Here is a 22,752-nt window from a genome sequence, read left to right as displayed (position 1 = left end):
TAATTGTAATTAATTAAAATAATATTTTTTATTTTTTATTTATATGGCGTTAACATGGAAGGTAAATTTTGTCATATGACTATATCATCATACTGTATTAATATGTCATATTATCATCTGTTATTACATATCATCATGCCTCATTAAAGTAATATAGAATGGTATATGATATTTTGATTAATAATAATTAGTCAATATTAATTAAAAAAATTTATTTAGTTAAAAAAAATATAAAACATAATTGAACATAATAAAAAATAAAATTTTATTTAAAACTTTTTAAATAATTCATGAATTATTTTTAAATATTATGACTATATTATATATTATATAAACATATATGTTATGATGTAGTTTATAATAAAATTATATATGTTATGATTTATAAATAATTCATGTAACATCTCAGTTATCTATACAAGTGCATTACAGGCGCTCAGTAAAAATGTTGGGGAATTAATTTCGATCTTAATGTATAGAGGTTTAACTTCAATTGGTTAATATATAATAATAATAATAATAATAAACCAAGATAAGGGTAGAAAATATATTATTGGAGAATAAAAGTACAAGAGAAGTGTTGAGAAATAGAGTAAAGTTAAATTTCTGCGGTAGAATTTAAAATGGTCCAACTAAGTTAAAAACAGAGTTGGACCCTTAAGTTAAAAAAGGCTGAACCTTAAGATTAAATGAGCCCAGCCCTTAAGTTAAAATGATAGAAGAAGGCCGAAAGCCAGTAGTTGTGACGCTGAAGCTGACCGGCATAAGGGGTTTTGCTTTGGAATGTCCACCCACTTCTTTCGTCGGAAAGAAAACGAAGGCTATCTTCTGCACGTGAGCTCCCTCCTTTTTCCAAGGTGTTTGCCTGTTTGAACTTCAACTTCAGCCCTTGGAAGCCCTGCAATTAACAACCAAGATAAGGTTTAGTTTTCTAGACGATTAAGGTTTCATTTTGACCGGTTAGTTATTTCAAACCTGTTTATGTTTCAGTTGGGCATACTCTTCTTAAGCTGAAACATTTCTGAAGTTTAGGTTGTGGATTTAACAACTAAGGTAAGGGTTTTAATGTCTTGATGATTAAGGTCTGTGGGTTTAAGATTTGAGAACAAATTGTATAAGTGGAGCTGCGTTTATGTCGGTAAACTCTGCCAATATATGAAAAACAAGAAATTTGTGATATTGTTCTGTCTAGGGAATGTGGGAGGCTCGAAGGAGAATTGATGAGTAAAGATTGATGAATCATCGGCTGCTGGTGGGCATTTAGTCATGGGGAGAGTAAAGCCCAAGTGGCTGCTGGCAAGCGAGGATGGGTGTAATGAAGTTGCTGGAAATTATTTAACCAAGGAGAGTGGGTGTTAGTTTTTAAAATGAAATTATTCTGATGAGTATATATATATAAAAACAGAAATGAATGGTATGCCTGTGGTTTGCTTGGCCAGTAGAATATTGCGTTACTTGATTTTGCGACTAAATTTCTGATTTTGAATCTTCTGAAAAGTTGGTTTATGTATATATATAACTCTAAGAATGGGAAACAAGCATTTTAAATGTTTTGACCCTTCAGAAAGTTTTCTGGAAATTCTGCTCTGCTGTGTAGACCACATTGTTGGCATTTTCTGATTTAATATTCGCTTGGGAGTAGGGTTTAAATATCTGTTGAGCTTGATACTTGCTTTGAAATATGAACCACATAGTGGCTGTTATGCTTAGAGACCTGCAGGAGACTACGGTCCTAAACCCACCCAAGTCTGATACTTTCTGCTTAAAGCGGTTTTTTGAACTTGCTGTTACTGCATGACTAAATGTACTGACCTTGTCATACATGTATTGAATAAACGTCGAATTTCTGGAAATGTATGTGCTTTAGAATGGCATATTGGCAATAAAGTCCATATAGGGCTGATTATTATTCCAGCCAATGAATATGATACCGAACAAGTCTGTTACGATCCAATGAGATCAAATATTCCGGACAAATCTGAAATGACTGAATAAGATCAATTATTCTGTCAATGGCTTCAATACTGAATGAGTCTGTAATGATATTGTTATTCTGTAATGATATGCAATTGTGTTATTCTGATCTGTACCTGTTTACCTTAATAAGGTTTTGTCTCTGCTCATACACTGCTGAGGTGTGTATGTTCTATCATATTGTTATTTTTCTGTTGATGAATGCCTAAGGCATGTTTGATTAGTTTAAATTGTTGGGCAATTCTGACTTTGTCTGAGACACTTGGAGTTGGATCTAGCTTGAAGGTAAGCTTACGAAACTGCCATGTTGGCATGTCTGTAACCCTGCTTTTCAGTTAATGAGCTCATATTGCATCTGTTTCTGTTTTAAAGATTCTGCTTGCTACGGCAAAGCTTATGCCCTCTACTTAGACAACCTTGAGATCAGCTACTGATAATTTAAATCTGGTTTTATATATTTGATTGAGTCTCTAAGGGCTGGTTCATTAAGTTAGCTCTATGGCGAATATATATTCTGTGATACCTGGTATACAATCTATGATTTGAATGACGGGGTATGAATTTAACCTTGTAAAAGCTATTGAGTTGGTAATATTAGGCTTGGGTATAATTTGAATGAAATCTTTCTGTATTGTGATGCTTGGAGAAAAAGGTTTGAGCCTTAGCATGTTATTTTTGGACATCTGATCAGCTTTAGATAAGCGTTCTGTCATCCTCTGTTTCTGCTCAATAATCTCTGTTTCTCTGTGAGTATGCATTTGTTATTAGCTTATGGACTTCCGAGGCTAGTTTGCTTAATTTAAATTCTGTTTTGACAAGTCTAATAGAGCCTGAGGGAACTGACACATGAAATAGTGCTAAAATATGCCTGGTACGCAGCATATACTTCGATGGACCAACTATGATTTTGACTCTGCTAAGACAAATGGGTTAGAAAATGTGAGGGCAGTGACTTGCGTAATACTAGTTCTCGTAAAAAAAAAAAAAAACTCCTACGGGAGAGATTTTATATTTCGAGTTTGAAAGGACCACCTGGCATTGTAAAGCTGAAACACTTGAATCTGAATAAAGAAACAGAGTACTCCACTTAGCGCAACTCGTGACAAAGCTTCTAAAGCATAGGCATCACAATAACTTAAACTGAATGATAAAAGTAGCAGCAGAAGAAGCAACAATTCCAATAGCGGAAATAACAGTCAAAGAATCTCACCAAAATTAACTCATATGTGGCAATAAAAATAAATGAAAAAGACTGAGCATAATGCAACATCGATGAGCACAAATAAATTCATTGCAACAGAAGTTAACAGTGAAAACAGCAAGGCAAACGATGGAAAACAGGCGAGAATTGGAAAAATAAAATAACAATTGGGGAATGATCCACTCTTGTTACCTCTTCTTATTAGTTACGTAAAAAATAAGGTAAAATATTTAGACGCTTTTAAGTTTAATCAAAGTTTCATATAAATTTATTAATTTTTTAAATAAATAATAAAATTTAAAAATATACACTGTTAATAAAAAGTATGAAAAAGTTATAATATTTTTTTTAAGCAGTTGGGTGAACTTATAGGTGCTCCAAAGGGTTTGAGTTTAAAAAATATATATAATTTATATAATAATAATTTTTAAAATTAATAGAGATGATAGAAATATTATCAGTTCGTCACATTAAGGAAAATATTAACAGAAATATTAACGTTAACGATTCACCACGTCTGATGACAGATCTATGTGTCTAAAGAAAAAATAATTTTTTGGACTAAATGTAGATCTCGAAAACTAATCCTACACCCTAGAAAACATATGCATATGAACCGCCTGTCATCTGAATTCAGCACGAGGAGACTCTGAAGAAGTTTCGGTTATCTGATTCTGAAGTTCATCATCTCAATTCTGAACAAGTTGCGTATATTTGATTCTGATTTCTGATCGCAAGTTGGGAACAGCACCAGCGTAGCGAAAGCGAAAGAGGAAAATGGAAGGAGTAAATGAGAAAGAGAACGAGGAAGTAGAAGCACAAAAACATTCAGGTCCGTCTGAATTGGGCAAATGGGCAGAGTATGTAATTATTGTATTGCATCAATTGTTTGATTGGATTTGAGTTTTTTATTTGTAGATTGTAGATTGTAGTGTAAAATAGACGAGTGATTGAAATGACAGGATTCAAGATATGCTGAAGAAGAGAGTCATTACAGAGGATGATTTCCCATGGAGATTGCCCTCTTCACAGGCACAACATCAACAACTCAGGTATGTGGGGGGAGTGGACGTCTGCTTCTCCAAGGAAGAGCCATCCATGGCGTGTGGGAGCCTGGTGGTTTTGGACCTCCATCATGCTCTGCGCCTCGTCCATCAGTGCTACACTGTCCTCACCCTTGACGTTCCTTATGTCCCTGGCTTCCTTGCCTTCCGCGAGGTACCCACTTTTATCAGTATACACTAGCTACTAGTATGATTCTGTTCTATCACCATCTAACTAAACCCCTTTTACGGGTTCTTTTTAAAGGCTCCTATTCTTGTACACCTCTTGGAGAAGATGAAAAGCACTGCTAGTCCTTTCTACCCACAGGTCCTTTTTTGTATTCAATTTAATATTTTTAGTTTGTGACATTATTAGCATTACTCATCATCATTATCATCTTCTCTTTGTGTCTTCTAATTTCTGCATGCATTCAGCAGGTACTCATGGTGGATGGTAATGGATTGCTTCACCCTCGAGGCAAGTTTAGTCTTTACTCTTTATTAACTCCTCTTATCACCTCCACTTACAGCACTAACGCTATGGAAACCCAAAATAAGCAACATATATATTTATATTAATCCTCCACTTTACTTCTTTGCGATCATTTTCAGTTTTTCACTTTCTCTATGTTTTATTGCGATAATGTGTACAAGTTTCTTTGAGATCTTGTTGTCTAATGAACATCCTTCACAACTTATACATCTCTGTTATCAGTTATCATCATTATTAGGGAATTACTGCTTTCTGTTCATCTTCAACAAACGATTTAAACAACAGTTTTTCCTCAGCCAGGTTTTGGTTTGGCCTCTCATCTAGGTGTTCTTGCTAATCTTCCAACTATTGGTATTGGAAAGAATGTGAGTTTACATCAACAGTCATTCTAAGTACTACTATAGGGCATGTTATTAGTTATTTCAAATGTCTACATATATATAGCCACTGCCGATATATTGGTATCTTTTTCAGCTGCACCATGTTGACGGTCTTACTCGATCTGGGGTAAAAGAACTTTTTGAAGCCGAAGAAAACAGAACCAAGGACCTTATTACTTTAAGAGGCAGCTCAGGATTCATCTGGGGTGTGGTAAGAAGTTGAGCAGGATCTCTTTTTTTTTTTTTTCTTATTTTCCTTTCCCAATCCAAGCAGAAGCAGATATTCGATACGTTAAAAAATTCACAATCATGCATTAAAACCACTTTTATTCAACCAACCTTTAAGGTGAAGTGAATGAATTCAGAAACATAATTAGCTGGCCTCGTGTAATGACCTAATACACCATGAGACTACCATCATATTGCTATGGAGCACTTTTATATTCATTACGGGCATTATCATTTGACTCACATGATTAACAACGGAATGCATCTCAGGGATGGAGCTGGTTGTTCTTCTTTGAAATCTTTTTTGGCAAACCTCATTGGGTTGCTTATGCTTCACAATGAAGTAGGCATATGCTGTAATCATTCACTTAATATGAGCTCGAGGATTTTTATCTCATTCTGTGGACTATCTATGAAATCGAGAAGCAAGTAGGTGTAGCTGTCTATTTATTTGATGCTGCAGTCTACAATCTTATGCAACATCAAGATGGAAAAAAATGGAGTTCAGGGACTTGAGAATAGACAAAGTGGAGTTCAGGGACTTGAGAATAGACAAAATGGAGTTACAAAAGTTAACCTCAGCTTTGTAGTCCCAAATGTTAACAGTACTTTGCTTTGTTCTTTTCTTCACAGGCAATGAGATCAACTCAGAGTTCATTGAAGCCTTTATTTGTTTCAATTGGTCATCGAATATCACTTGATACTGCCATCAAAGTTGTGAAAATGACATGCAAATTTCGTGTGCCAGAGCCTATCAGGCAGGTAAATCGAGTTGGTGCTTTCTGGTAAAAACTATGAATTTTTTTTCAGAAAAATAAGCATGCAACTGATTCTTTGAAGTACTTAATTTTGTAGCTTTCTTAATTTCTTTCTAGTATAGTTGTTTGTTGTATTTCTAAACTTGAATGTGGAAGTATCATGCTGTTAAAGATTCTTGTATGAACGCTTTGATGTGCTGTTTGTAGAGCTATCTGGTGTCGGTTTTAAAAGAAGAAAAAACTAAAAAGAAAATCGATTTTTTGTGTACGTCTAGGAGGTAAGTTAGAGTGATTGACCGTGGTTGTAGAAACCTCCTGTGATAGCTGTTTTCTTAGTGATTTAATGCTGACAGACATCGCTGATTCAGGGTTTTAAAATGATTACTTAGTAGTAACTCCTCTCCGTAGGTGATTTTGGACATTGATTGCTACTCCCCACAAAAGACTGTTATTATTGTTAAAAAAAAGTGCTGGTGTTCGGAAGGCCATTTTTTAATGTAATTTTCCTAGTCACTGAGATCTGTTGTTTAGAAATAAGAAACTTGAGCCATTGATCATCTGTAATTTGATTCTTTCTATTAGTCAAAATACTAAAGCCTGGAGTTGCTTTCATATATGTAGGCTGATATAAGATCCAGAGAGCATCTTCATAAGCATCAAATTGGAAGGTTAGAATGATACAATTGCTAAATGTTAGGTTATTTTTCCCTTTTTATTTAAACTTTTAATTTTCTTCTCAATTATGAGAAATGCAAAATAAGGGAAAGGTCAGTTCCTAAAGTAATTGGCTAATGTGATGGAAAGCATCTAGGACGTACTGGTGGCAATATGTTGGGCAGATTAGTTGCTCTGAGGTACCAGATTTTGTCAGAAGTTATCTGGTCCAGCATTTTATTAGATTTTCGAAGTTGTTTCAGAAATTGAGCACACTGAGAAGGGAGACTCAGACACAATATTGAAATATCATATAGTTAGTTATGGATCTGCATCAAGTTGAGCCAGCAGGTTGTATTATCTGTGTTGCTACTGCTGCCAGTAAAAGCTACCGTGCTTGATTTTTGGCACTCTGACGGATGGATCACATTCAACTGGCATTGTTAGCTTGTATTTCCTATCCTGACTGTTGATGCCCGCGCCTATCATCACTTCTTTCCTGGTAGTTGATGTTTATCATTTTATTGCTAAAACGAAAAGTCCAAGCAAGATGAATTGCATCAATCAGAAGAACTTAATTAGAGAAAGTTTGTTCTTTCACATGCCAGGCATACATAGATAGCATGGCAGCTCACAAAATGCTTATTAATATGAAGCAGGTCCTTTTTCTCTCTCTTTAATTGTAGAATTAGACAAAGTGTGAGCCTATGAAGTTATGGAGGTATGCTTGGACTCAACTGATCCCAAACAAAACCAAATTGAGGAGCTAATTGGTTAGCTCAACCTGTACCCTTTTGACATAATACTTGGGTCCCAGATTGCAAGTTAAGAATCTGAAATGCTGAATATTCTCTCTGTTGTCTGTACATGTAAATTGAAGGAATGAAATGAATTGAGTGCAGCTGCAACCAAATGTTCACGAAAGTGTAAATACAAGTAGGGATACAAACAATAGGACATTCAGTCTTAAAGAGCTGGCTGTTCCTTGAGCTGCTGGCAGGTTTTGGATCATGATCGTAAACCTGCAATCTCCAACAGATGGGTCAATGTCTGTGACAACAGAAAGGTTGTCTGGGAACATGCAAGCACTATCAAGCTGATTAAAAATCTGGTAGTAATTGTTAAATGCATAGGAGATGTTCCCACGAGGGTCCAAATTTGCACAGGAAGTAGCATACCCAAGACTGGTACAATCAGCATGTGAGCAAGCATAACTCACACTTGGTCCCACTTGTGGGTCATCAAGGTTTGCCGATGGCGACATAACACACCATTTCTTGGCCATATAACGTACATCCTTAGCTGGCACCAAACCATTCGAGCTCGTCGTTCCGAGCCTGAGCGGGTACTTGGGTTGCCCGTCAAAGTAAAATAAGCCCCAGTGACGCTCGAAGTTACCTGGCTGAATACTTTTGGCATCTTCATCTATGAGGCCAAATAGGTAGGCATCCACAGGGCCTGATCTCATTGGGGTCCCCTTTCCAGCCATGACGCGGGACATAAACCCTTGGTTGAACTGCTGTGCGTACTTGGGATTTGCATTTTTGTCCCCGTCGGTAGGCCAACCAATTTCTCCGACGATTATGGACAAGTTCCCATATCCATTTTTCTGCAAGGCCCATACAAGTGTGTCGTGGTTGGCATCGAACACGTTCTCATACACTCTTTCGCCATCATTAATTGCAGATGAGGAGCCATCAAAGAAGGCAAAGTCAATGGGGAAATTGGCATCGTTATAAAGGCTTATAAACGGATATATGTTTACGGTAAATGGGGCTCCATTGTCATTTAAAAACTTAACAATCTGCAGCATGAGTTGGCGGATATCTGACCGGAAATCGCCACCAGAAGGAAGACTTGTTGAACTCTGATACACATCAGCATTAAGTGGCACCGTTACCTTCACTTGACCGGCCAAGCCAGCCTTTATTAGAGCTGACTGAACATTCTCAAGTGCAGGCAGCGTAAGCCCAATGTAGCTTCCATTATATGCTCCAAGGAATGGTTCATTTCCAACTGCGACATACCTACAGGTGAATTGGAAGGCACAAAAGTTAAAATAAGCAAACATGTTCATAAAATCAAAACAGGAAATGGCGAGTTCCCACACCCGTTTCCAAAGAGCATACCCATTTGGTAACAAAAATTTGGCAAATAGCAATAACGTGATTCAAGAATTATTAAAAGACAACATAAGTAAAGGTAGTTCAGTTGTTGATTTTCTTTAAACGGGACAGGGAGAGGGGATGTTCCATGGTAAGATAAAAATGCTGTTCCATTTTAAGCTTTTCATCACAGATCAACTTTCACTTTCTAATTATAGCCATTCTGGTGGAAATTTGGTTCCAAGGCATTCTGTTAGTCCATCGTCATATCATCTCCATACCTAAGAGCCAGAGGGAATGGGCTGTTTGCACTCTGATTTCTCAAGTCAAGTCTGTCTGGGTAACTCATTAAGCAACTAGTATTATTTATAATATTACTAGCATGAGGAGTGATGAGATGTTAGCCATTGTTCATATCATCATCATCAACATCAAGTAAGTAATTAACAATATTTTGCTTCCTCAACACTTGGAAGGTTTAAAGTGTTTGAAATTGCAATGTTTTGGCCATGTGGGAGTTGGGAGTTGAAAACTGACAAAATGACTAACTATTAGGATGGATGTATTGTGCTTGTTTGTAGCAGTAAGTTTAGATAGGATAGGAGAGGAGACGGCCAAAAAATATAATGAGTATCTATCTATATATATCACCTGATGTCTACAGCGTCGGAAGAGACGTGGGAAGAGACATTCTGAGCAACCCAATCTTGAGCGGCTTGAACACTGTTGGCAAGAGTAGGGAGCAAGTCATTGGGAATCCCCACCATCACCTGAATTCCGGATTTGCCAAGAGCTTTCAAAGTAGTAGCATCGGCGTCGAAAAGCTTAACCTTTTGAAAGCCGTTATCTTTGAGCATCCGTACGACGGTTGAGGGAGGCAGAGGGTGCGTTGATTGGATTCCCCAGTTCACCCCAATTCCACTGGCTGGACTGGTCAACAAAGCCATATGAAGAAGAAGCACAAGAAGCCCTCTAAAACCCAAACTTTCGTGCGAGGCCATATCCGCAATACGTATATATGTATGATCACAATAGTTTAACTCAAAAGTAGAGATGTAACTATGTAGTGGTTTCAGAGCAAAACAGAAGAGAAGAGAGAGGAGAAATCACAGGTCAACGGAATCTGATAACCCAAGGCAATACTGAAACAGAAGCTGCAACGTTAAAAAAAAAAAAGCGTAATAGAGTGTAATTGAGAATTGAGAATTGAGAATCGGAAACTTCTTACCAGTATTAGTATAGATAGTAATAAATAAAAATAGCCAATTCCTCATGCCTTTCTTCATATCTTTGCATAGAGGCTGAGATTGGTGGATAAAAAGACGCAAGCAAGCTGCTTGCGAGTTGCCAGTATTATTATTTAAAACTTCAAATAATTACATATATATATATATATATATATATATAGCTTTAGATGAAAAAAGAATAGATATTATATGGTATACAGTACTAGTTGTTTGGTTTTCCAATTTCCATTTAAGAGGTACAGCATATATTCCTGCCTGCCTGTATTGCTTAGTAGTAGAAAAATTCTTTGTTTCTTTTGGGTTGTTGCGCATCAAGATAAGGGATTGGGACTGCGTAACCAATAGGTCCCCTCCATTAAAGAAAGAAAAGGAAGAGTCTTGAACCTTAGACCCTTGTTGTATCGTGGTTTGTTTTGCTTTTCCTAGATTGCCATAAATGCCTCGCAGGGGGAGGAAAGAGTATCCAACTACTAGTATATTTATTTATTTCTGTTGGGCCCCGTCGGGCTCTCAATTATTTGGGCTGAACCTAGTTCTTCACCTCGTTGTAGAATAAAGTATGTATATCGCAAACGCCAAAGGATGGCATGTTTCTTTTAGACTGATACCAACGGTTTTTTAAGTGGAAAGTGATATTTTTTCCAAGGTGATAACGTAAAGAAAAGTTTGCCTTGTAGTATTTGTTTTATATTAACAGTTTGACACATTGACAAGGCAAATTAGCCATTTGTTTAGATTTTAAAATGATATTTGAAACGTAATTAATCAACTAAGTATTTCATTTTTTTGGACTCAAATTGGCGTTTTCCTTTACCTACAAGTTTAGTTTATTCTCATGAACAAGATAATTAGTACATTTAATTTATTAAAAAAATTATATCCAACTTTAAGCATAATTGCTCGCAATGAAAATCTTGTGGTATTTGTCAAATCGGAATGTACATCTCCAAACAACCTAACTGTTTTGGTATTTCCTTTTTGGAAAAAAAGAAAATATCCTGCACTTGAGAAATCAATAAAAAGGGAAGAATTAAATTTCTATTAATTATTAGAAATACCAAATCCAGAAAAAAAAGGGTCAAAGAGTCAGAGTCAGAGTCCCATCCATCCCAGCTAAAATTACGTGTAGCGGGAAAGGGCCAGATTGGGATTTACCTTACTTTTGGCCTTTTCTGGGTAAATGCAAATCTGGTAAACAGAAAAAGTTAGAAGAGATGAAATGAAGTGCAAAACGAAAGGGGCAAAAAGGTAATCGTAGGGGCGATGGATAAGGCGAGATTCCAGGGCGATTCTTTGGGGGGACTTCAGAATCCGGATCTCACTTCCCTTCCCCCAAACCCTTGTTATTAGAACATAAAAGGGGAGGATTGGTTTCATCGCAATATATATATATTGCTCCTCTGATTTCATTCTCCTCTCTCTCTCTCTCTCGGCAAGATCAGGTATGCCCATTCCTCCTCCAACAAATTCAATTCCAGATTCCAATTTTTTCCTTTTTGCCAATTTTTTTTTCTGACAAAAAACAACAAAACACCCTTTAATTGATTGAATAGTTTGCTACCAATAATACAGACGGAGATGAGATTGCCTAATTCTGAACTAGTACTCATAGATTAATTGATACCGCCAGTTTTGCTACCATTATTGCAGAGCATCGTATCGTCAAACCGAAATCCAAAATGCCTGTCACCATTAAGCAAATGTCCCTGCTTGTCTCCTTTCTCGGCATCTTGTCTTTCATCTTTGGAGTCATTGCTGAAAACAAGAAGGTATTATTTTCTCAACCTTGTCTGATCCAATCTGCAACTGTTAATTTGGGGTTTTTTGATAAAGAACCCAACTTTTATTTTTATTGATATTGATTATATCTTTTTGATGAATCTTTACTATTTTAATTGATTTTTTCGCAGCCTGCAGCTGGAACTCCAATTTCTGGAAAAGATGTGGTTATTTGCAAGTATCCATCGGATCCCACGGTGGTTCTTGGTTACCTATCGGTCGTTTTTCTGGTTTTATCTGGCCTGGCCGGCTATATCTCTCTGTTTTACCCTTACAAAGGAAAATCTGTTCCGCAATCTGTTCTCTTCCGAAGCACTAGTTTCTTCGTCTTCTTCAACATTGCCTTGTAAGCACTATTCTCTCTCTTTCTCTCTCTCTCTCTCTAAACCTCTCTTTTATGTAAATTCAATAAAATTTCCTTACTATCAGTCGTCTGTTTAATTTACCATTACCATTAATAATTGGTAGCATCACATCATATCATATTCTCGAATCATATTACTATTACTTAGTAATTTATCATGAGTGGATAGGCATATCCTATCAACATACTTAAGTATTCACTCCCGTGTTCTTTAGATATATCAATCATCTGTTTGAGTTACCATTACCATTGATATTTGGTAGCATCACATCATATCATATTCTCGAATCATATTACTATTACTTAGTAATTTATCATGAATGGATAGGCATATCCTATCAACATACTTAAGTATTCACTCCCGTGTTCTTTAGATATGTCAGTCATCTGTTTGAGTTACCATTACCATTAATATTTGGTAGCATCACATCATATTGTATTCTCGAATCATATTACTATTACTTAGTAATTTATCATGAATGGACCATCATATGCTATCAACATACTTAAGTATTCACACCCGTGTTCTTTAGATATACTACAAGTTTGACCTGCTTGTTGCAGGTTTTCATGCGGCCTAGCAGCCACTCTGCTCTTATGGCCAACAATAACAGAGCAGCTTCACTTGACACGCAATGTTCATCGCAATCTCACCACAGAATGCCCTACTGCTAAGACTGGTCTCCTTGGCGGCGGTGCTTTTGTATCACTCGATTCAGCTCTCTTCTGGTTAGTTGCCCTTATGTTGGCTGATAATGCCCGAGAGGATCACTTTGATGAAGTTGAAAAAGACACTAAAGCTGAGCCCGGTCAGGTTCTTTCAGCTGAATACCATGTCAAAGGGGGTGCTGTGTAATGCTTTTGATGGGCCTAAAATCGGTCCAAATCTATCTTTATGGTTTAGATTTTTTACATTTCACAGTATCAATTATGTACTGGTGTTATTCAGCATCTCCATGGAATGAAAAACTTCTCGTTGTAAATGCCCCCATCTTTCAATCTTGGTGTCAAATATGGTAGCTTAAGCTAAATTCATCTGGATTTGCTTGGTTTAGCATTGGCTGGTGTTTTCTTATGAATAGATATGGCGATTCATTTGGCTTTAAACACAAGCAGCTAGCTTTGTGAATTTAGCGGACTGCTGTTTGTGGTGTCTGTCTGCCCTTTTTCTCTTGTATTATAGAAACAAGTTGGCTCTTTGAGTGGTGGAAAATGCTAGTTATTTATCTAAAGAATTAGAAAATCATTCAGCTATACGGAGTCCAAACTTTGGACATTTTTTATTGACTTTATTTTATAACGTATTCTATTTCTGAGGAATAGAGTTGACGAGTACCAAAAGCCAGAAGGCAACATCAACGAGATTGGGCTAAAAACAATTGGTCCTGATGGTAAGATGAAGGTTGGGAGATTGCTCCTGAAATGAGCTTCTTATAAGATAGTAGCCAGTTGTATTCTACTCCCAAGGTCGTGGATGTTTATTGCTATGACTTATGGTCTAACAAGTAGAGCAATGCCCGAAATAAGACGTATTTGTCTGCAAGTTAAAAGTCATTGCGAAGAGAAGAAAGGAAGAATAAGCCATAAGCGTTACTACCACTAATGCTTATCATTTTCTGGGAGACTTTGGGCCTAACTATTGGATCATGTATTATGATATGGGCTCAGCGGACTGGGCTACCAAGTCAGCGATCACTGCTCAGCATTGACAAACCCTACCAAAACCCTCCCCTCTGCTACATTCTTCTTCTCTTCGTTTCACTGTTATTCCTATATAATCAAATTTTAAGGCAAAGCCAAAGCCAAAGTCAAAGCGAATAGATTTTGGTTTAGAGAAGAAGCAAGAATCAAGAAGCAGTAACAGAAACAGAAATAAAGAGAGAAAATGCCTCTAGGAGAGAGAGGAGGATGGGATAAGAGCGAGTCCAGGTACTGTGGGGTGGAGACCGAGTTCGAGGATGACGTCCCTCGCCTTTTGTCTTCCAATATCTCCTCTGGTGGCTTTGATTTTGTTGTGGCACCTTTGGTTCGTGCCTTTCTTCTTCTTCTTTCTTTCTTTTATATTGAACAAGTAGGCAGTAGCCCACTCCAACTGCATTCTCGTTCAGATCTTGGTTGACGCTCAGACTCACCCATGCATACCTTTCTTGTGTTATTTCCTCATTTCTGGTGGCTAGTTAGCCCATTCACTAATAAGCCAAGCTTTTGTGTGTGTGAATGGTAGTAGGCTCAACTAAATCATGTTTTGGCGGCCTTTCTTGTGGAAACTGTACTCTTTTTCACTTTCCGGCGGTCAACAACATTTCTTTCTTTCCCCCTTCCTGATGCTCCTTATTTTCCCTTCTCATCATATCAAATTATCAGTATTATTTCTTGCATGATACCCATACAAAAAATTAGCTTCTTTTCTGAATTTTTCCATTTTAGGGTGTATGCTACGTACCTGCTTTGTTTATTTAGTTCTCAATTTGGACTTTTTTATCTATACTAATTTTTCTTTTTGTCTGTTTTGAAAGCAAGAAAAATAGAAAGATTGAAATGAAGGGGGGAAAAGAAACTATTCTTTTATTTATGTTATTCATTCTCTAGCTGCACTTATTTTCCTTCCACTTATTTACACAGATGGATCCTGCTTACAGACCCAGCTTGTTGGAAGTAGGCATTGATAGCTCTCATGTTCTGCCATTTGCTGGGTCGGACTTAGTTTTGACTCCTGCCCAGTGGAGCAGTCACGTTGTCGGTATGAACAGTTACTTGCATCTATTAGAATTTTAATCATGACATTCTGAACACACTGTCATAAGTTTTATTGTGAAGAGATTAAGGTAGCTGAAAGACATGGGGTATATCAGCAGACTAAAACACTGGCTAATACAAGTAGACAAATTGTTCAGGTAATGTAACCATTCTAAGAAACAAGTAGAATGGTACTCTCCATTTGCAATAAAAGGACAATAAAATGTGACTCCCTGGTCAGCTCAAGAAATGCAATCACTGATACTGAACCCCTAGATCAAAGTAAAACAGACTTATATTGTAAGTTGGCGGAATGTCTGTAATTAATCTCAAGCTTTGATAGTTACTATCTGTTTTCTATCCATTTTATGGTTGCTTTCATAAAGTGAATAATGGTGCTCATGTGACATTTTTGTCAACCATACGTTTATATCCATACCTCCATGTAAGGATTTTAGATTCACTTGTCGCAGCTGCTAGCCCTTGAATGTTTACATCAACCTGAGCTTGTTAGTGAAAGTCTCGAAATTTATATAAACGCTATCAATAGCTTCTTGAAATTGCCCAGGAAAAATCAGTTCATGGATTGACTTGGATTCAGAGGATGAGATCCTTCGGAGGGATTCTGAGACTACCTTGAAGCAAGAAATAGCATGGGCTGCTCATCTATCCCTACAGGTGTGCGTAATTGTAATAAGCATTTTGTAGCGTTGTAAGGTTTTGCTTGCACAGACACTCAGAAAGCTTTACATTCTGTGCTTCTGATGTTCAAGATTAGTTGAAGAGTGATTTGATGCTTTTATTTTGAAACCAAACTTCACAATATGATGAATTGTGGATTGACCTTATTTTCCAAGAATAAATTATCTTGTATTAGCATTCAATTTTAAATCATAATTCTAAAGTTGGATTTTTTTTTTCGGCTTACAAGATATTGAACTCTAAAGTTGGATTAACAATACCACAAACATTGTAGACCTCATAAAGTTTTCATGGTCTATGTACCACCTTGAAGGGTGTTTGTAAATAAAGATTCTAATTGCATTGAATGGCTTCCATTTTTTAAAAAAATGTCCTTAATTCTAATAGTATTGAGTAATTTATATATTAATATTATAAAATTTCTATTATTTATACTTCAAATTTTACACTTTAAAAACATTTTTATTTATATATAATTATTATTTAAATATAAATAAAAGATAAGTACAACAAATGCTAGTATAAAATAAAGTACAACATGAAATAGGTTGCATAAGATGTTGGGGTTCATCTTGATGGTTATAAAATGCATGACAGAATGTCATGCGTCCTCAAGTCCTTGAAAGAGATTTTTGGTTCTTTTATCGGCAGCTTATGATATCCATTTTATTATCTGCCGTAGGCATGCCTTCTTCCTTCACCTAAGGGAGCATCATGTGCTAATTATGCTCGATGTGTGAATCAGATAGTGCAGGGCCTAAGCAATATGCAGGTGGCTTTCTTTATCTGGATTTATAGTCAGAACCAATTTAATTTTTTGTGTCCTGTTCTAATAATTGCTTCTGCTCTTAATGTTTCCTCACTTAAGCTGTGGCTAAGGATTCCACTGTTAAAAAGTGATGATGATTCACTGGATGTTGATTCTGATCATGTGGTGAGTGAAGTCTCTACTCTTGGTGCTGGCATCTTACCCTTGATGAACTGGATTGATCTATGCTGCTATTATCCTTTTGCTATTTTCTATCCTGGTCTTCAATTAATTCCCAGAAAAAAAATATAAAATGTGTCTGAGAAAAAACTTGTCATCTTTATTCTATTGTCTACATCACTCATAAAACCTTCAAGTCTATAAATTTTTTGGAGTTATTTTTAACTAAGAGAGTAGGGTTGCAAAGAAGTGAGTATAAATGTGCTTTCAATAGTTACCTTTCCCTTTTTTTGCACAGATGGATTCTTGGGAACTTTGGAATTCATTTCGACTAATCTGTGAACACCATAGTCAACTATGTCTTGTCCTTGACATTCTGTGAGTTACCATGATTGGTTTTATTTTTATTATTTGACCTGACTTATGAGTTAAAACAAACAGTTTTAGTAATCATTGGTTTTACTCTAGGAGTACACTACCTTCTGCAAACTCAATTGGACGGTGGTTTGGAGAGCCTGTTCGAGCGGCCATAATACATACTGATGTAAGTATACCATGAGGTTCTATTTACTACTATTTTTTATTCAGAAGAGCTAAGTTCCAACCCCACCATCCCATAAGACTAAAACTCTTCTTTAGATTTTATTTAGTTTTAGTACAGATTATTCCATGTTTCCCTGGATTTTTAATGTACTACTTTTTCCAGTCTTTCCTGACTAATGCACGAGGTTACCCTTGCCTATCAAAGCGCCATCAGAAGCTAATTACTGGATTTTTTAACCATTCTGTACAGGTATGAGAACCAGGTGCAAGCTTATTTGATTTTTATGTCATTTGAGGATTTTTTTTACTTTAGTTTTTTTCCTGGCAGTCCAATGTAAAAGCTTGCTTGCTGCTTTGTTTTAGACCACAGCGTGTTATGCTCTGATATTTAGATTTTTATGTTATTATTATTATTTGTTTTGAAAATTCACATGTCAGTTTTCTTGGAAAATATCTTGACAGATGGTTATCTCTGGAAAACCTGTGCATGGTATTCCTGGAGCAACTACAGGTGCAGCTGCTAATCATATTGATGACAATGTGAACAGTAAGTTCCTATCTTCTGTCAGCATGGCTTGCTGAGTGGCAGGTGGGTCTGATGTTGAATAAGCTCCTTTGCATCTTGCATAAATGCAGATATGCAAAGACATCCTCTCAGGTCATATTTGGATTATGTGGGTTATCTTTATCAAAGGATGGAACCACTCTCCGAGCAAGATCGTATTGAGGTCTCTTTCTCTCTCTTTCTGAACAAACGTTAAGGCAAGTTAATTCTGTGCTGTTGCCTTCTAACTCTTTCATTCTCATATGTCAGCTTGGTTATAGGGATTTTTTACAGGCTCCATTGCAAGTGAGTTTTCTTTGCCTTATATTCACTTCTGATTGACAAGCGTTCGCTTTGTGTTTGAAGATATTATTTCTTTTCTATTTCTGCTACGAGAAATGCTAGAGTGTCTGATTTTCAACTCCTCACAAGAAATAAATGCCCATGTATTTATCACTTATATGCCATTTTTGAGTAGTTGGATGGTCCGAATGTTGGACAAAATAGCATTACTCTTATGCGAATTTCTTGCCAATATTATTATTATTATTATTATTTCAGTTAAAGGTTGGTTGATTATGCTATTTTAATGCAGCCTCTGATGGATAATCTGGAGGCTCAGACCTATGAAACGTTTGAGAAAGACTCGGTGAAATATATACAGGTAAATACTTGTTTTGTTCCTTTAGAGATAATTTGTTTAATAACTTTTTTGTGGGTGGGACTCATCATATAGTGTTGACTGGTGGCAGTAGTTATCTATTATTAGGCTTTCATATTTTGCAATCTAAACAGAGGTGTGCTTATGTTTTGCTAGTATCAAAGGGCAATCTGTAAAGCGTTACTGGACAGGGTCCCTGATGGGGAGGCATCAACATTAACCACTGTAAGCTACCTTTTTATCACAAATCATAATATTCTGATTTCTCTGTTTTGTATCACTTCTGATCATCTTGTTTCCGTATTGGTTTTTCATGGATCTGATGCTCACAAGATTTCTCATTCTTGATATTGGTGTGTTTTCTACTTGTGGAAGGTGTTGATGGTTGTGGGAGCAGGACGAGGACCCCTTGTGAGGGCATCATTACAGGTAAATTCCTGCATCTTTTGCAGAATGGGCCTGCTGATTTATGCAATTTCTTTCTATTCTGATGTGTCTTTATATTCTTTTTGTTGGTTTGATAGGCAGCTGAGGAAACTGGACGCAAGCTTAAAGTTTATGCTGTGGAAAAAAATCCAAATGCTGTGGTCACGCTTCATGTGAGATGCAGATTCTAGTTATTATGTTTCAAGATGTGATACTCTGCAGATAATGCTCTGATAATTTGCTAAGACATTATGCAGGCAGTGTATGACTTTTGTTCCTGGATAATTACTTTGGATGCCCTGAATTAGAAATGTGGACTATTATTTTGCTCTTTCCTTGTCCAAATTTGTTGAACATTCATTTAGTTTTGCATTTTGAAAAGAGTCTGATATTTATTTAAACAGAGTTTGGTTAAACTGGAAGGGTGGGAAAATATTGTTACCATAGTTTCTTGTGATATGCGTCTTTGGAATGCTCCTGAAAAGGCTGACATCCTGGTACGCGAATATTTATACATTGTGTTCTATTTTTCATTTTTAACTCTCATATTGCCTTTTCTTACATATTCATATTCTTTGACTTTACTATGCTGGTATCTAGGTCAGTGAATTGCTGGGATCTTTTGGTGATAATGAGCTGTCTCCTGAGTGTCTTGATGGAGCCCAACGGTTTTTGAAGCAAGATGGAATCTCAATACCCTCGTCGTATGTATATTCTTCTTTTATAAAGCAGCGTGGCAATTTATAATTCATTTTTCCAAGGAGGATTCAGCCGAATTCTCTATCAATGCTTCTTAGGGCTGAACCTCATGTAGGTAGAGATCAATACCTGAAATTTTGGGATAACAATATCAGAGGTCACCAGATTTGTCACTGTCACTTGGCTTTCCCGATTTGAATTCTTAACAATTGGTAACCTTTGGTTCTATAACAAATTGGGTGATTCTGTTGACTTGCATATCAGCCATGTTAGTGACCATGTCAACAGCAAAGGTTGCCAACAAACTAAGTAAAGTTCAGTAACAATTAACTGAAAATCATGAAGTCATGGTGACTGAAAATCTGAAATGCATCTTGTTGTGATATGCCTCTCAGGTACACAAGTTTCATCCAACCAATCACTGCTTCGAAGCTATATAATGATGTATGCCCTTGTATATATGCTGTACTATTTCCTGGTATGCTCTTTTACAGTTTGTTCTTCAAAAAACTTATTTTTTCCTTTTGTTGTATTCACAGGTGAAGTCACATAAAGATATTGTCCACTTTGAAACTGCTTATGTCGTCAAAATGCACAGTATTGCCAAGCTTGCTCCTTCAAAACCTGTGGGTTTCCACTTATTGAGTCTTGCATGCTTATGAAACACCAGAATTGTGTTATTTTTAACCTGTCTTTTTGTTTTTCCTTGTACAGGTATTTACATTTAATCATCCAGATTACTCAACTGAGAAAAGCAATCAACGTTACAAAAAGCTTCAGTTTGTAATACCACGAGACACTGGATCAGCCATTGTACATGGTGTGTAGTAACGAAGTCTATTTCATTTCCTTTCAATAAATGTTGTAGAAAAACTATATCATGCATAGATCATCATTTTTTTGGAGTTTTCGTGGAGTCTGGTTTACACTATTTTAATGAGTTGGATCTCTGCCCCTTTCAAGAATAATCTTAAAAATGTTCTTTCAAAAAAAAAAAAAAGGAATAATCTTAAAAATAAGTGTAGCAAATAGTAATACAGGATGAGAACGTTACCTCTTGTTGTCTATGACCTCATGTTATAAATGTTTATTTGCATTTTGATAATATTCCAGTTTGTCACAGATTTGATATATTATACTATTTTCAGGTTGACAATACTAGGTTCACAGCAGTCCTCTCAACTTATGAAGTGCTTAATCTTGATGAAACTTTAGAGATGTTAGTTTTCCAGGAGTGGATAGTACTTTATTTTTAGTTTAGTATGCAATTATGTGCAACTGATAATTGGTAGTGCTTTCTTTATGTTGTTGATGGATACTAAAGTCACAATGTGAAATGAAGCGGCATTTTACAGCGTGCACAATCCTTCAACCATTAACTATAGTAGCATCGTGGGATGTAGTATAGAAGCAAGGTAGTAGAATCATCAATAGACATGAATAATTTATCTCATCCTACAGGGATCTGGGAAAGAAAAGAAGATAAATAGGTGTTGGTATATTTGTTCGAGGTGGGGTTTAAATTCATAAGCCACACACAATCTAAAGTTGAATTGAGAAGAAATGGTTGGATGAATACCTGCATTGAAGCTTTAGGATTTAGCATCTGACCTTGTACTGCCTTGATAACTCTGGTAGTAGATTGGATACCAATTACTTATACTCTAATGTTTTTCTTACTCATGATTACAAAATTGCATGCATGTTAATTTTACAGAAAACAGTTGGCTTAAATGAAAATCATAGTACATTTTCATGTGATAAGTTTTGGACCTGACTTCTGTCTGCAAACCTGATTAAAGGATTTGCTGGCTACTTTGATGCAACACTCTACAAAGATGTACATCTTGGTATTGAACCATCAATGGCCACGCCAAACATGTTCAGCTGGTATGCAATTCTATTTTTCTTGAATTCATGTCTGAAGGGCTCATAAGTTTGAAGCTTGTTTATCTTAGAAGAAATATGGAATCAGACATTTTCAAGATGAATAATTAGTTAGGGAAAGTCAGTGCAATATTGAGAAAATAAATTGACAAACTTTGATGCAACCATTGTTTGCCTTTTTAACTTTGTGGAACTGTGTATCTGATTTGCTATCTTGCAAACATCTGCAAATAAGTCCCACAAAAGAACCAGAAATATGACTTTGGGTTTGGTAATAATTTCAGCATACACAGGTAAGAAACGTGAAGTATGGATTGCCCTAAACATAAGCAACTGGATCTCTTGTTTTTGCCCAGTGACCCCTAGACTGATGGTGGATTTCTTTTATTTTACAGTCTTTGCTCCTTTTTGTTGTTAAAGATATTTACTAGAGCTTCATAGTGGGGTGGCAAGAATGAGACAAAGACTTATGATTATTTAAAATTCAGAACCATTGAACTGCCTAGCACCTATACTGAGCTTATAAACTTAATGAGCCTACTAAAATGTGAGATGCATTATCTTCTATGTCCAATTTTTACAAAAGACAAACTGGATGTTCTTTCCTTTGTTACAAGGCTTCCCTGAAATTGACAAATTTGGTTGGTGTGTTTTGATTCCATCAAGGTTTGCAATATTTTTCCCACTAAGGAAACCAATATGTGTACAACCTGGTTCCCCACTAGAAGTACATTTTTGGCGTTGTTGTGGTTCTTCCAAGGTGAGTCATTTTGTCTATAATTATTATGAGTTTCGTTTTTTAATATTAGATTTATTATTTTCTAAGCCTCAATTCCTAGTTTGTTGTAAAATTAAAAATGTAATTGATCGGGTGGGTGCAGGTTTGGTATGAATGGTGTGTAACGTCTCCTTGCCCATCGCCTATTCACAACAGCAATGGTCGGTCGTACTGGGTGGGTCTTTAGAGGGAGCTTGCTTCCAGTTGTGTGGAGGGAAGATGTATTGCTTCATTACATGTCAAAAGTAGCAGAGGCATTATCTTGGAAACCTAAGAGAGGAAAAAAGACTTATGTTTTCCAGCCTGAAGTAGATGTGAATGTACAACAGTTATCAGCGTCCTGGGGGAGTTACATGGTGTAATGGTGCTTGTGATGTCATTATCTGAATACAATGGAATGACGTTTGGCCACTTAAGATGATTAAAACAAATTATCATTGTCCCGAAGTAGATGGAATGACGTTTGGCCATTTTCTGAATACAACAATTATCTGTATGCAACAGGCAGTTATCAGTGTCCTGCTTGCCTTTTGCCTGTTATCTGTATAATTAATTAAACAGAAAAAGACCTTTAAAATGATTAAAGCAAATTACATATTTTATGGCATCATTGATCCAAATC

The 22,752-nt window shown here is 36.3% G+C and overlaps 4 protein-coding genes across 11 annotated transcripts; 3 read left to right on the top strand and 1 right to left on the bottom strand.

The window, feature by feature from the left end:
• Positions 1–3,661: 3,661 nt before the first annotated feature.
• On the top strand, positions 3,662–7,402 carry LOC110410459 (endonuclease V family protein). Of its 6 annotated transcripts, none has more exons than XM_021420153.1 (9): positions 3,662–4,007; positions 4,138–4,393; positions 4,484–4,546; positions 4,657–4,696; positions 5,012–5,076; positions 5,186–5,302; positions 5,953–6,081; positions 6,699–6,745; positions 6,889–7,402. In XM_021420153.1, the coding sequence occupies exons 2-9, from the start codon at positions 4,148–4,150 to the stop codon at positions 7,034–7,036; spliced, it is 855 nt and encodes a 284-aa protein (XP_021275828.1). In that variant the 5' UTR covers positions 3,662–4,007; positions 4,138–4,147; the 3' UTR covers positions 7,037–7,402. The 6 variants fall into 6 exon arrangements, with proteins under 6 accessions (XP_021275828.1, XP_021275827.1, XP_021275829.1 ...); XM_021420152.1 differs by having other exon boundaries at positions 3,662–4,035; XM_021420154.2 differs by having other exon boundaries at positions 3,662–4,035; positions 6,882–7,018.
• A 231-nt stretch (positions 7,403–7,633) lies between these two features.
• Positions 7,634–10,337, bottom strand: LOC110410457 (O-Glycosyl hydrolases family 17 protein). 2 transcript variants are annotated; one of them, XM_021420150.2, is made up of 3 exons: positions 10,065–10,337; positions 9,488–9,978; positions 7,634–8,758 (listed from the first exon to the last, which is right to left on the bottom strand). In XM_021420150.2, the coding sequence occupies exons 2-3, from the start codon at positions 9,835–9,837 to the stop codon at positions 7,648–7,650; spliced, it is 1,461 nt and encodes a 486-aa protein (XP_021275825.1). In that variant the 5' UTR covers positions 9,838–9,978; positions 10,065–10,337; the 3' UTR covers positions 7,634–7,647. The 2 variants fall into 2 exon arrangements, with proteins under 2 accessions (XP_021275825.1, XP_021275826.1); XM_021420151.2 differs by having other exon boundaries at positions 9,488–9,990; positions 10,065–10,336.
• A 1,028-nt stretch (positions 10,338–11,365) lies between these two features.
• On the top strand, positions 11,366–13,209 carry LOC110411032 (keratin-associated protein (DUF1218)). Of its 2 annotated transcripts, none has more exons than XM_021421023.2 (4): positions 11,366–11,525; positions 11,734–11,852; positions 11,994–12,208; positions 12,791–13,209. In XM_021421023.2, exons 2-4 carry the CDS (start codon positions 11,763–11,765, stop codon positions 13,080–13,082), a joined length of 597 nt encoding a protein of 198 aa, XP_021276698.1. In that variant the 5' UTR covers positions 11,366–11,525; positions 11,734–11,762; the 3' UTR covers positions 13,083–13,209. The 2 variants fall into 2 exon arrangements, with proteins under 2 accessions (XP_021276698.1, XP_021276699.1); XM_021421024.2 differs by having other exon boundaries at positions 11,370–11,525; positions 11,714–11,852.
• A 759-nt stretch (positions 13,210–13,968) lies between these two features.
• Positions 13,969–22,749, top strand: SKB1 (SHK1 binding protein 1). Its single transcript, XM_021420951.2, has 23 exons — positions 13,969–14,252; positions 14,849–14,966; positions 15,531–15,640; positions 16,347–16,436; positions 16,533–16,598; positions 16,891–16,970; positions 17,061–17,136; positions 17,299–17,385; positions 17,598–17,682; positions 17,772–17,863; positions 17,950–17,985; positions 18,275–18,343; positions 18,497–18,565; positions 18,716–18,769; positions 18,865–18,939; positions 19,171–19,263; positions 19,367–19,470; positions 19,861–19,909; positions 20,005–20,091; positions 20,180–20,285; positions 21,268–21,355; positions 22,019–22,112; positions 22,234–22,749. Exons 1-23 carry the CDS (start codon positions 14,112–14,114, stop codon positions 22,315–22,317), a joined length of 1,953 nt encoding a protein of 650 aa, XP_021276626.1. The 5' UTR covers positions 13,969–14,111; the 3' UTR covers positions 22,318–22,749.
• The last annotated feature ends 3 nt before the right edge of the window (positions 22,750–22,752 follow it).

This window comes from Theobroma umbraticum, unplaced genomic scaffold (genome assembly GCF_002168275.2).
Source record: "Theobroma umbraticum cultivar Fairchild unplaced genomic scaffold, ASM216827v3 scaffold_56.0, whole genome shotgun sequence".
Lineage (NCBI taxonomy): Eukaryota > Viridiplantae > Streptophyta > Magnoliopsida > Malvales > Malvaceae > Theobroma > Theobroma umbraticum.
Note: the sequence above shows the minus strand (reverse complement) of the source record. Positions and strands in the feature narration are given on the sequence as shown.